This window comes from Lolium perenne, chromosome 7 (genome assembly GCF_019359855.2).
Source record: "Lolium perenne isolate Kyuss_39 chromosome 7, Kyuss_2.0, whole genome shotgun sequence".
In the NCBI taxonomy this organism is placed as follows: Eukaryota; Viridiplantae; Streptophyta; class Magnoliopsida; order Poales; family Poaceae; genus Lolium; species Lolium perenne.
Window position 1 is genome coordinate 250521727 of NC_067250.2, and position 13262 is coordinate 250534988.

General features: G+C 40.9%; 1 protein-coding gene across 1 annotated transcript; it reads right to left on the reverse strand.

Moving 5' to 3' along the window:
• Positions 1 to 700: 700 nt before the first annotated feature.
• LOC127321225 (uncharacterized) lies at positions 701 to 1582 on the reverse strand. Its single transcript, XM_051350264.2, has 2 exons — positions 1247 to 1582; positions 701 to 1162 (listed from the first exon to the last, which is right to left on the reverse strand). The coding sequence occupies exons 1-2, from the start codon at positions 1580 to 1582 to the stop codon at positions 701 to 703; spliced, it is 798 nt and encodes a 265-aa protein (XP_051206224.2).
• Positions 1583 to 13262: the final 11680 nt, after the last annotated feature.

The window sequence follows — 13262 nt, forward strand, 5'->3', positions numbered from 1 at the left end:
CAGGTTTGTAGTATCACTAGTGGAAAACAGGCCATTTGTGGTGGGTCGTTAGACCCTTTTGTCGAGGGCGTCCAGCCGCGACAACGAAGGCGCGGCAAAAGGTGGACCTTTTTTCACGGTTCAGTTACCACCCGTGACATATGGTCCACCACATGGCAGGCACGGGGCGCACAAGGGACAGCCCCTTTTGTCGCGGGCCGTATTACGACCCGCGACCTTGTCAACACCCGGATTTTTAAGTCCAGATGCCTATTATGCCATACACCGCAATCCCAGGAATATTGTTTTCGAAACATAACGCTTTGTTTGGATGCACAGAATTGAAGTCAGGAAATGAATTAGGTGGGAAATCCAAATCCTGCCTGGAAAGGAAATGGCTGTCAATTCGAATTCTGTTGTTTGGGTGGCTTAAAATTTGCTGCTGGAATCAGAGGGTGCTACACAATTCCAATTCCTGTTTGGATGTACGAACCATGGAATTCGATGTTTTTTTGAAATGTGGCATATATATGTGTGTATGTGTATGAATGGTCACACGTGTATACATTAGCATGTATATATCACAATAAGCACATAGTAACACAAAATATTTCGCAAAAAGTAGGTATTTTATGTCTCTTACACATAGCACGACCAGACAGTTCATAATCAACCAAGTACGTAGTAAGTTATTTTTAACTTCCACACATCATAGGAACCATCAAGGCAAGGTCAAGAGATATGTCTTCCTGAAGTTCATAGGGAGGGCCATGAATGCTTCAAACACGCGCTCATTGATGGTCAACTTCTGATAAGCCTTGATTATATCAGCATCCTCCAACCCAGGTACTTTCTTTAGTGCATCAAGGATTTCAGCTGGAGGAGTCACCTTTGGCATAGAAAGTGGCTCGGTTGCCTTCAAAGCCTCATCAAAAGATGTCCTCATTTCTCCCATCATGCACAAGATGGCCTCACTAGTGCGTTGCCTCTTTTTAGGCACCTCAGGAGATGCTTCAGGAGCTGGTGTGCTCGAACCACCTGCTCCAGTTGCATGGTCATCCTCAACAGTCTCAGTTGCTGTCCTAGCACCTGCACCGGTTGCATGATCTTTTGAATAGATGATCTGGATAGCATCCCAATTCCTCACGACCTTGTTCCGGTAGCAACCTGCTTCCTTGTTAGCCTACATATTACACACATATAAGTACAACAAATGATACTGATGTTCCATAAGTAAGCACAAAATCAAATATATAGTGTTAGCTACCTCCACATATCGAGACCACACTTCGTCGCTATCAACCATCACCATGTTATTTTCCCAATCCCATCCAAAGCCACTTTGAGCAAGCATCTTGCTAATGATCTCGTAGTGCTTGTCAAATGTTTTAATTCTTGCTTGTATTTTGTCCTTGTTGATGACAACATCACATTTCTCCTTCACATGCTTAATGCAAGCATTGTACACATGTGGCTTCCAGCCATTTTGAGCATGGTCTCCATTGTTGTGATGCTCAACTAGCATGGCCAACAATGCCGCGTCCATGTCAGCAGTCCAAGCCAGGTAACTCCTATTACCTTTCTTGCCTTTTGGTTCAGCCATGCTTCTATAAGTTAAATTAAAATAAGGACAAAATATCAAGTCGGAGTAAGGTAAAGCATACATATATATATTACTTTAATGATGATGCATGAACAATATTAAAGCACAAAAGGAAGCATCCCAACAGTAATATCACACAAAGACTGTCATGAAGAAAGTTATCTACTCCCTCACTACGCATCTAATTTTCCCTTGTTAGTTCAGCGTGCGCAACAAGATAGTCAGCGAACATCTCATCAGCAAATTGCTGCCTAAAATCGGTCCATGCATCACTTAGTTGGACACTTCTAATTAAATTAGCATCATCTACAGGGTCAGGAGTCATGGCTGCTAGTTCAGCGTCCACTTCCGGCAGCAACAGATCATCTCTCACATGTTGCCTATCCCTTGCATAGTTGTGCAACACACAACATGCATTAATAATTCGTATCTGTAAATATTTAGTGCATAGTTAGCACTAGTTGGTTTATAGTATTATTTGAACACAATATGGATATGTATTACCTGGTCTTCTATGCGAAAGAAAGAACAAGTACGTAGGAAGGCCCATTTTTTCTTCAACAACCCAAAAGTTCTCTCCACAACATTTCTAGCACGAGAATGACGCAAGTTATACAACTCTTTTTCATTTTGGGGCCTTTGTTGACTGGCAACCCACTCTTTCAAGTGGTACCGAGTAGATCTAAATGGAGATAGAAATCCAGGTCCATTTGTATAGCCAGCATCGACTAGGTAGTATTTTCCTATTTGTAAGTAAATGAGTTAGCTAACAATTAAATATAAGAAAGAAAGAAAAAAAGCCAAAGCGGAAGTGTGGTACCCTGTGGGACAACAAATGCATCTCGACGGTCATTTCGCATAGCATCTTTTAAAACTCTTGAGTCTGATGCAGAGCCCTCCCAACCAGGAAGAACATAGAGAAATTTCATGTTCCAGTCAACCACACCTAGCATGTTAGTGCTGATATCCTGCTTTCTGTTTCTATACCTCCCCTTGTCAGCGGCATTAACAAACACAGGAATATGACATCCATCTAGTGCTCCAAGTGCATTGCCAAACCACTTCCATTTGTAATCATTAGGGGGGTTGACAGAAGGATCAGGAAGCTTGATGAACTCCCTATGTAGAGATAGGATGGCCGACAACACGGATGCGAAGTTCCTACTGATAGTCTCTATAGACCGCTGGTATGTTCCACCCAACATTCTCATTTTAATTCCATGCCCGACAACTTGTAGGAACATAGCAAGATTTTCCTCTACTGTCACAAGCGTGCTATCTTTGAGACCACACTTCTCACGCAACATAGCACAGAGATCGTGAAAGTTTCTTTTAGTTAAGCGTAGCTTATCATAGCAATTTGTCTCGGACCCATCATATGTTTGCTTCAATATATACTTCCTATATACAACCTTCTCCTCATCATCATTGAAGCATCCTAGATTTTTCGGTGCCCTTTGCATACTAAGATAAGCTAGAGCAAGACATGACATCTCAAAAAACATCTTTGTGAATACTATCCTTTTCCTTTTTCTTCTTTTATTTTCTTCGGTAATGTAAGGAACCAACTCTTGTTGGGACATGATGATACTACAATGCACAAACCATTTTTAAATAAATTATGTAAAGCATACACAGCAGAAAAAATCAACTTAAAAAAACTAGCTGCTGCAACAACAAATTCATGTCACAGAACATCTATCATAGTAGGAATATTACCGAAGGTTTTTATACCTTCAACTCCAACAGTCGCCGACGATCCTATCTCTTGAAAAAGGTCAGTGTTCTGCAAAACAGAAAAAAAAACGCAAGGATCAGTGTTCTGCAAGAAAAAAGAAATAAACACATGTACGCCATGAAATACCAGACCGAATTACTACTGCTTTCATCTCCCAGGGACTAGGATCGGGACAAAGAAACAAACGCATGGATTGGAACTAGTACATGCATACTGATCGTTCAATGCATCTATTCATGTGCATAAGAATTACTACTGCTGGGACTACCGGCACTACAGTTCTAGTATCAGATGCTAAAACTATGATTCTAGAAGTTCGATGCTCGCCAAGAATTACTACTGCTGGACTACCGGCACTACAGTTCTAGTTGACAGATCGCCCGGTGAGCGCAGCGCCGTGTCCCTGCTTCGTCTCCGGCCGGCCGGCCATGCTCGTCTTTTGCTATCGCATCTACACAGGAAACACGATGATTCAATTCGCAGCAGGACTCAAACTCAATGTGATCTGAGGCCAGCATAACTGGTTCGTTCCTTCACGTGCAGGAGTGAATCTTGCGTTATCTACCTCGTGGTACAGATTCCCGCCGCCGAGACCCTCGTTCCGCCTAGGTTTAGAACTGGCGGACGGGAAGGGGTCGGAGACGATGGGGATGGGCCACCGCCGGACCTAGGGCATCGGAGATAGAGGTGATGGGGATGGGGATGGTACGAGGATAGGATGAACTGGGGAGGGAGCTTACCGGCCAGCGGCGGCGCTGAGGGAGGCACAGGCGAGCGTATTTCTCTCGGACGAGGGTTTTCACGAGCAAGACAAAGCGGTACGTGGGGATGAGGTACCGATCGTTTCCAGTTCAATTCGGAGGTGGGAGGCTCCGAATTGGAGTCCACGGGAGGAGAGCCCGGGCGGGGTGGGCGTGGAATTGGGTCTCCGTTTCCAGGCCCGAATACTAGGACGAAACAAACGGTAGAATTCGGTGTTCGTTTCCAATTCCGTGATTCTGAGCCCAATTGACTGCATCCAAACAGGGTGTAATAGATTGATATCACAGAACATCATTCATTACAAACCATAATTGTCTTACATAAAGGGATCACATGATCCAGTCTTACAACATAGTGGATCTAGAGATCCTATTACAAAACACATAGCGGAAGCGAAGTAGCGGTCGCGGTCCATCTGTTCCACAGGCAACTGTTGACGTCAGGAGTAGTCCTAGTTATCATAGACGTCCTGCTGTCCATCTTCTTGGTTCTGGTACTCCTCTTCATAGTCTGGCCATTTGAATAGCCAGGGACACAGCCGTGAGTACTTTAAAGTACTCGCAACTAATACTAGTGTAAGCATTATCAATTTTAGTAAAGGGGTGCTAAGCTCTAAGTTTATTTTCATAAAGCCAATTTTAGTTCATAAGCATTTAGTAAAAGACTTCTTCATTTGCTAACTAACTCAAGTGGGAACATTAGTGTCATTCCCACAACTCTGTGTGATCAATTCAAATTCACCTTTCAAGTTCAAGTCACAAGTCATCCTTCCCATGTCACATTTTGAAATTGGTCTGATGACGGAACAGTATGGCCTTTCCAACCGTCCATAACCATGGACACGGCTATTCGAATAGTTTTACACTCTGCAGAGGTTGTACACTTGTGCCACAACTTTTGATTACATCCATCAGGGATAACCCTGAATAATCATACTCAGTATGCGTATCATCAACCATAACCTTTCACTTACATATCCTAGTGTAGGCACCTCTCCCCATGAGCTTGGCCTCCCAGTGAAGACAAACCGTCAACCTGGGAACTGCACAGGGCTTGGGCCGGACATTCACCTCATTTCACGTCATTTCACATCATTTCACATCATTTCACTTTCAACGGAGGCAGCCTCGGCATAACCCCTATGATGCTTGTTTAGAGGGAACCCATACTAAGATACATAAACTTCCAGTTAAGCCCTACCCATAATCAGGTATTGTGGGGGTACTTGTATAATTGGAATGGTATCGCATCCGAACCCAACCATCAGTTTTTGTAAAGTTCACCATGTCATTCATAAGTCACATTCACCTTCAAAATCTTTCAATAGAATGACTCATCATTCCAAGGTTTTCAAAGTCATTGATTTTCACATGTTTCCCATCTAGAGTAGTCAATTTTAGTTTAGCACTAGCAACTAGCCATGAGGGGTGCTAACTAACTTGTAGTTCTCTAAGCTAACTTTGATACTCTTGTAATACTTCATATCTAGACCAAAGTGAGCTATGAACAAAATAAACTTTGATAAACCAAAGTAAAGCTTGTAAGAATAAACTTGGGATTGGATCCTTAAACACAAAATAAAAGTGTAATGGTGCCTTGCTCTAGTAGAGCTTTGCATTAGGGTAGCTTGGTAATAGCTTGCAATAATATAGCTTGCCTTGAGTGGTGTATTGATCAAAGTGGTCTTCTTCTTCCTGGAAGTAGACCTCCTCCTCCTGGTATTCCTCGGTACTAGTGTTGTTGTGGGTATACTTCATGGGTGTACCATCGACAATGCCTAGATTCGGCAAGCCCGGGTGGCCCACAGACGTGAAGGGATTCGTAGCATAGAAAACAAAAAAATTCCTACCGCAAGAACGAAACACAAGCCAAGATCTAATCTAGAAGATGGTAGCAACGAGGGGATCACGAGACTAACCCTTGAAGATTTCCAAAGCCTACGAGATTAGATCTCGTTGTTGCAGAAGATGATCACTTGCCGCTTTCAAAAGCGCATAGAAGATCTTGACGGTGCCACAATCGGGCAGCACCTTCGTACTCGGTCACACGTACGATGTTGATGAAGACGATGTCCTCCTCCCCGTTCCAGCGGGCAGCAGAAGTAGTAGATCCTCCTCGGAATCCCAGCAGCACGACGGCGTGGTAGCGGTGGTGGTGGAGAACTCCGGCAGGGCTTCGCCTATGCGCTGCGGGAGTATTATGTGGAGGAGGAGATGCTATGGTTTGGGGAGAGGGGGGCTTGGGCGCTGGCCACTTAGGGGCTGCGGCCAAGAGGGCTTTGGTGTGTCCGGCCCCCTCCCCTTGCTCCTCATTATATAGGTGGAACCCCCAAGAGTTGTAGTCCAAGTCTTCGAATAAGACCCCAACACCAAAACTTGCCATAAGGACAAATCCTACTAAAGATGGGAGTCCTACTCAAGGTGGGACTCCCACCTTTCCTTGGAGGGGGGTGGCCGGCCAGCATGGTGGAGTCCACCTGGGACTCCTCCCCCTTAGGGTTGGCCTGCCATGCTAGTGGAGTCCCTCCGGGACTCCGCCTTCCATAGTGATTTCTTCCGGACTTTTCTAGAACCTTCCATAAATGCACCGGATCATTTTCAAACTTATAAAATGACTTCCTATATATGAATCTTATTCTCCGGACCATTCCGGACCTCCTCGTGATGTCCTGGATCCCATCCGAGACTCCGAACAAAACTTTGAACTCCATTCCATATTCCATATCTACTTAAACGACATCAAACCTTAAGTGTGTCACCCTACGGTTCGTGAACTATGCAGAGATGGTTGAGACTTCTCTTCGACCAATAACCAATAGCGGGATCTGGAGATCCATCATGGCCCCCACATATTCAACGATGACTTAGTGATCGATTGAACCATTTACATATGATATTGATTCCCTTTGTCACGTGATATTTTACTTGTCTGAGGTTTGATCATCAGTATCTCTATACCTCGTTCAACCTCGTCTCCGACAAGTACTCTTTACTCGTACCGTGGCATGTCATCTCTTATGAACCATTCATATGCTTGCAAGCTCATTGGACGACATTCCACCGAGAGGGCCCAGAGTATATCTATCCGTCATTGGAATGGACAATATCCCACTCTTGATCCATATGCCTCAACTCATACTTTCTGAATACTTAATCCCACCTTTATAACCACCCATTTACGCAGTGGCGTTTGATGTAATCAAAGTACCCTTCCGGCATAAGTGATTTACATGATCTCATGGTCGAAGGACTAGGTAACTATGTATTGAAAGCTTATAGCAATTAAACTTAATGACGTGATCTTATGCTACGCTTAATTGGGTGTGTCCATTACATCATTCATCAATGACATAACCTTGTTATTAATAACATCCAATGTTCATGATCACGAAACCATGATCATCTATTAATCAACAAGCTAGTTACACAAGAGGCTTACTAGGGACTCGTTGTTTACATAACACACATGTATCAATGTTTCGGTTAATACAATTTTAGCATGGTATGCAAACATTATCATAAACACAAAGATATATTATAATAACCATTTTATTATTGCCTCTTGGGCATATCTCCAACAGTCTCCCACTTGCACTAGAGTCAATAATCTAGTTTACATTTGTAAAGATATAACACCTTGGCCTTCCGGTGCTTTATCATGTTTTGCTCACGGGGGAGGTTTTAGTCACCGGATTTGACACGCTCAGAAACGCATGTATTTTGCAATTCATTTGCGTCTCAACGCATCACTCATTTTCCAAAGGAGTCGGCATAATCATATATGTTCAGTCCTCTGGTGGAACCTCAATTCCGCGGTCTAAAATATGTCACTAATATTGTCATACACAATATAGCTTTAAAGTTCTGACACTATCGGAACTACACCAAGTTCTCAAAGAACTCTTCGACTTAAACATCCTCAGTCATTGTCAAAGCAATGACATACTCTGCCTTCGTTTGTAGAATCCGTCACAATATTTAGAACTCATCTAAATCTAGCATAGACAACTTCTAGCTCATTGTGCTACCTTTTAAACAACACTTAGACTAATTTGAGATTGAAATTTTATTTTTATATGTGACAAAACAAATATCGGTGCAACACCTTACAACGATTTGTTTGTCATTTCTCCATACAAAACTATATATATATATCCTTGGTTCTTCTAAAGTACTCAAGGATATTCTCACTGTCGTCCAATGATCATCACATGAATCATTCTGGTATATGCTCATAACACTTTAGAGCACATAACATCTGATTGTGTACATATTATTCGTGATCTATAATCACTCATGTGTTTTTTACTCATTGAGTGTCAGATACACTCAAGTCTTGTTAAACCTTCACATGACAAGAACATTTTCTTAATATTTCTATATTGAACTACTTCAATATCCATTCTATGTACTTTGACTTGAATTTATTATGTGTTTCAATCTATCTTCATAGATCTTGACACTAAATATGTTTCAGTCCATATCCTTTCATTGAAGTTAATACTCAATGAAACCTTTTATAATCAATTATATAATAACATCATTTATAACCAACTATATATCATCTTCATAAAGTATTACAAATATGTCTCAGCGCTCCCACTTAATTTCTTGCAAATGCAAGCCTCTTCATCGTCTCTGATGAAATCAAAAACTCTTTGACTATTTAATCCGGTGAAGATTCCAACTCCGCGATACTCACTTCATCCAATTGAAGTTCGTATACCTATCTAGTATTCCACGGACTAGCAAAACTCTTGATTGTATCTTGTATACACCTTTAATACACACTTCTGTTAAGTAATGTATTTTGCCATCCTACTATCATATCTCATAAAAGAAATATGTAGTGATTACTAGAATAATCCACATAGGCTATAAGCATCGCCACGGAAGATCTAATCTTATCATAGTCAACTCTTTGAACTTTGTCGTAAACAACTTTTCGACAAGTCGAGCTTCTTCAAGGATATTCCATCCAAGTCCATCAATTTTATATATCCCTTTGCTTTCAAAAAGTATTCATATATCTTGGATTTCATGGCGCATAGCCATTTTAATGGAGTCAGGGCCCATCATAACTTCTTTGTATGTAGTAGGTTTATCATTGTTCAAAATCAATCCTTTGTCCACAAATAATTTATTTGATCATAAAGTAAACCATATCTACAAGGTTCAATAGGTACTTCAATCTCCATGGCTAAAACACTTTGTAGTCATGGGAACCATGATCTTCGTGGCCGCTTCCGGAACCAATTTCCGATGCTGCGCTACTCTGATCATTATGCCCAGGTTCATTAACCTTATCAAGTTCTATTTTCCTCCAACTTAAATAATTCGCTAGAAAACAATTTCTTGGAAATAAGCAACATTGACAAATACTTTTGTCTTTGTCTCCATAGTGGGAAGAATTCCCAATCAAATCTCTGGGATAACCAACAAAGACATTCATCCGATTTTGGTTGTAAACTTATTTACTTATGCTATGCCTACAAAATTTTAAGAAAGGACTATTAGGGTTCATACCCATGCCATAACTCGTATGGTGTCATTTCAACTGATCATGATGATGCTCTATTCAGTGTAAAAGCGGTAGTCTCTAAAGCATAATCCACAAAAATATAATGGCGTCATTTTATTTTATCTCATCATTAATCCAACAAGGTTTGGATACATCTCTCGGATACTACATCATCACTATGATACTCCAAGAAATGTGTGTTGTAGAACAATTTCATAACTCTCTTAGATGTTCGCTAAAACTCGTAATTCAAATATTTCCTCCATGATCCAATCATAAATATTTTACTTTTCTATTACGATGATTTCCACTTCATGCTGAAATTTATTTGAATCCATTCAAATGTTTCAAACTTCTTCCTTATCGAATATATCCACATATATATACTCAATTCATTGTTGGAAGTTTTCCTGAAGTAGAAGAATCTCCCGCACACAACTATGCCCAGTGAACCACATACATCATCATATATGTTTCCACTAAGTTAGTTGCCCGTTCAAATCTTGGCCTATGAACGGTATTTCAGTCATTCTCTTTAGAAAAGATTTGCAAGCGCTAGACGATTCAAAAATCGAATGACTCCAAAAATCCATTTGCATGGAGTTCCTTCATGCGTTCCTTTCTAACATGACCTAAATGGCGGTTCCACAAATAAGTGGAATTCGAATCATTTGCCTTGTGGCATTTTAGCGTCAGTGTTATGTATGTGTGTTTCACCATTAAGATTTATAATAACTTATCCATCGTACATGGAGTAATGTCATAATTTGAACAACTCATTGATTTCATTTGACCAGAGCAAAATAACAATTATTAAGTTCTTTATTATAAATTCTAAGGGCTAGGTAGAATGCCAACGACAAACATAATAACACTTTATTATATTCCAGACGTGCATTATTACCATATTCCTTATCAGTCACTTAGGCCATCGTATTCATGTATTTCGTTGTAATGTATGACATCTCATACGAACAAATCTGGTACAAATACCCAACAATTTCATTATATGACCAAACAAGGAATACATCCATAACATGTATATCATCTATATACACCTGAGCTAGACTTTCAAGTCTTTTCTTTCTTTTTGCCAAAATATCTTTTGTAGGTCCATTGGTCAAATACCAATAACCTTGAATAACTTCACCTTCAATAACTTCTAGGTCCATTCTCAGAAAACACTTCACCTTCAATAACTTCTAGGTCCATTGGTCAAATACCAATAACCTTGAGGTTCTTACTTTGAAGTTGATCATCATATGACAAGTCTTCCAGATTTCACTATTAGTAATTTTTGTAATATGATGAACAATTTCACTCATAATTTTATCCATCATATCATGACGACTTTCCGAGACCATGTCTGTACATGCTAGGCTCGTAAAGTTTAACCTCAGTATTTGCATGTGCAAATCTGGCTTGCACCCGTTGTATGCACATGTAGAATCTATCACACCCGATCATCACGTGATGCTTCGAAACGACGAGTCTTAGCAACGGTGCATACTAAGGACGATCACCTCATGGATATGCGAATATCGTTAGTGCCCAATTTAGTTGGAGGATTTGGACGCCTGGCGTCTTGCGGTGACCCAGCATACCACTGCATGTTGTAGTATACAAGTCGTTGATATGATATTTGTGAAGGGACTTCTTCACAAATTGCCATATCCCTCAGAGTGGTACAACAGAAACATTGCAGGTCATAACACTCCATATATTATTACAAACATTGTCTTAACAAGTTGGTATTCTCACGGGTCCTATGAGAACACCCTAAGATACTACTTAAGTACAATTACAACTTATAACCATATATAAAAGAGAGCTCAACAACTTATTTAGGTAAGTTCTACGTTGCTCGGCTCTATGATGCTAGGGTATATCACTACTCCTCCACCTCCGTGTCATCGGGTCCGTAGACTATCCCATAGTCTAATCCTTCAACTCCGCCGGTAAGATCAGGTTCCTCGTAGACCAGCTCGTAACTTCCTTCTGGTGCTCCATCGTTGATGGCCTCCACTTCCGGATCACAGTCTAGCAAGGGTGTCGAAAGAAAGTGAGTACAGAGGTGTCAACACCCGGATTTTTAAGTCCAGATGCCTATTATGCCATACATCGCAATCCCAGGAATATTGTTGTTGCGAGACATAATAGTTGAATATCATAGAGTCATCATTTATTACAACACATAATCGTCTTACAAAGGTGGATCACATGATCCAATATTACAGTAGTAGTTGATCTATCGATCAACGAACATCACAAATAGCGGAAGCAAAGTAGTAGTGGCTATCTAATCCACAGGCCAACGCTTGACGTCAGGAGCAGTCCTAGTTGTCGTAGACGTCATGCTGTCCATCTTCCTCGTACTGTTGTTCTCCTTCAAAGTCTGGCCATTTGAATAGCCAGGGACAAAGCCATGAGTACTTTAAAGTACTCGCAAACTAATACTAGTGTAAGTACTATCAATTTTAGTAAGGGGATACTAAGCTCTAGGTTTATTTGCATAAAGCCAAGTTTATTTCATAAACATTTAGTAAAGACTCTTCATTTGCTAAACTAACTCAAGTGGGAACATTAGTGTCATTCCCACAACTCTGTTGTGATTCAATTCAAAGTCACCATTCACCCTTCAAATTTAAGTCACAAGTCATATGTCACATTTTTGAAAATGGTCTGATGACGGAACGGTATGGCCTTTCCAACCGTCCATAACCGTGGACACGGCTATTCGAATAGTTCTACACTCTGCAGAGGTTGTACACTTGTGCCACAACATTTGCAATAATCCGTCAGGGTTAACTGGCCCTGATTTATCATACTCCGTATGCGGACTACCAACCATAACCTTTCACTTACATACTCTAGTATGAGCACCTCTCCCCATGAGCTTGGCCTCCCGGTGAAAACCATGATCAACCCGGGAACTGCACAGGGCTTGGGCCGTACATTCACCTCATATTAACATCATTTCTCATCAGTACTTTTGTGGTAGAGGCAGCCTCCAGCCTAACCCCGATGACGCTTGTTTAGAGGGAACCCATACTAAAGCACATAAATTTCTAGTTAAGCCCTTACCCATGTTGGGTATTGTGGGGGTACTTTCAAATTGGAATGGTATCGCATCCGAACCCAACCATCAGTTTTCGTAAAATTCACCAAGTCATTCACCAGTCATATTCACCTTCAAAATCTTTCAATAGAATGACTCATCATTCCAAGGTTTTCGAAGTCATTGGTTTTCACAAGTTCCCATCTCTAGTAGTCAATTTTAGTTTAGCACTAGCAACTACTTATGAGGGATGCTAAGTATCTTGGATTGCTCTAGGCTAAGTTTGATACTCTTGCACTACTCCATAACTAGACTAAGTGAGTCAGGAATCAAAAAGATACTTTGATAAACAAAATTTAGTAAAGCTTGTAAAGTAAAAACTTGGGATAGGAGCATTAAGCATAAAATAAAAATAATGGTGCCTTGCTCTTGTAGAGCTTTGCACAAGGGAACCTTGCAAGAGTGTTAGCTTGCCTTGATTGGTGAGGTGATCAAAGTTTTCTGGCTCTTCCTCCTGGTAGAAGACCTCTTCCTCTTGATAGTCTCCGGTACTAGCGTCTATAGATGAATACGAGGATACAATCACCAAACAACACCTAAGT

What these genes read in the sequence shown, in the direction of transcription:
- LOC127321225 (XM_051350264.2), bottom strand. Translation starts at nt 1,582, where the DNA reads ATGGCTGAACCAAAAGGCAAGAAAGGTAATAGGAGTTACCTGGCTTGG. An exon ending in TGTGGTCTCGATATGTGGAG is followed by an intron (nt 1,163 to 1,246) that starts GTAGCTAACACT and finishes TGTAATATGTAG; the next exon opens with GCTAACAAGGAAGCAGGTTG.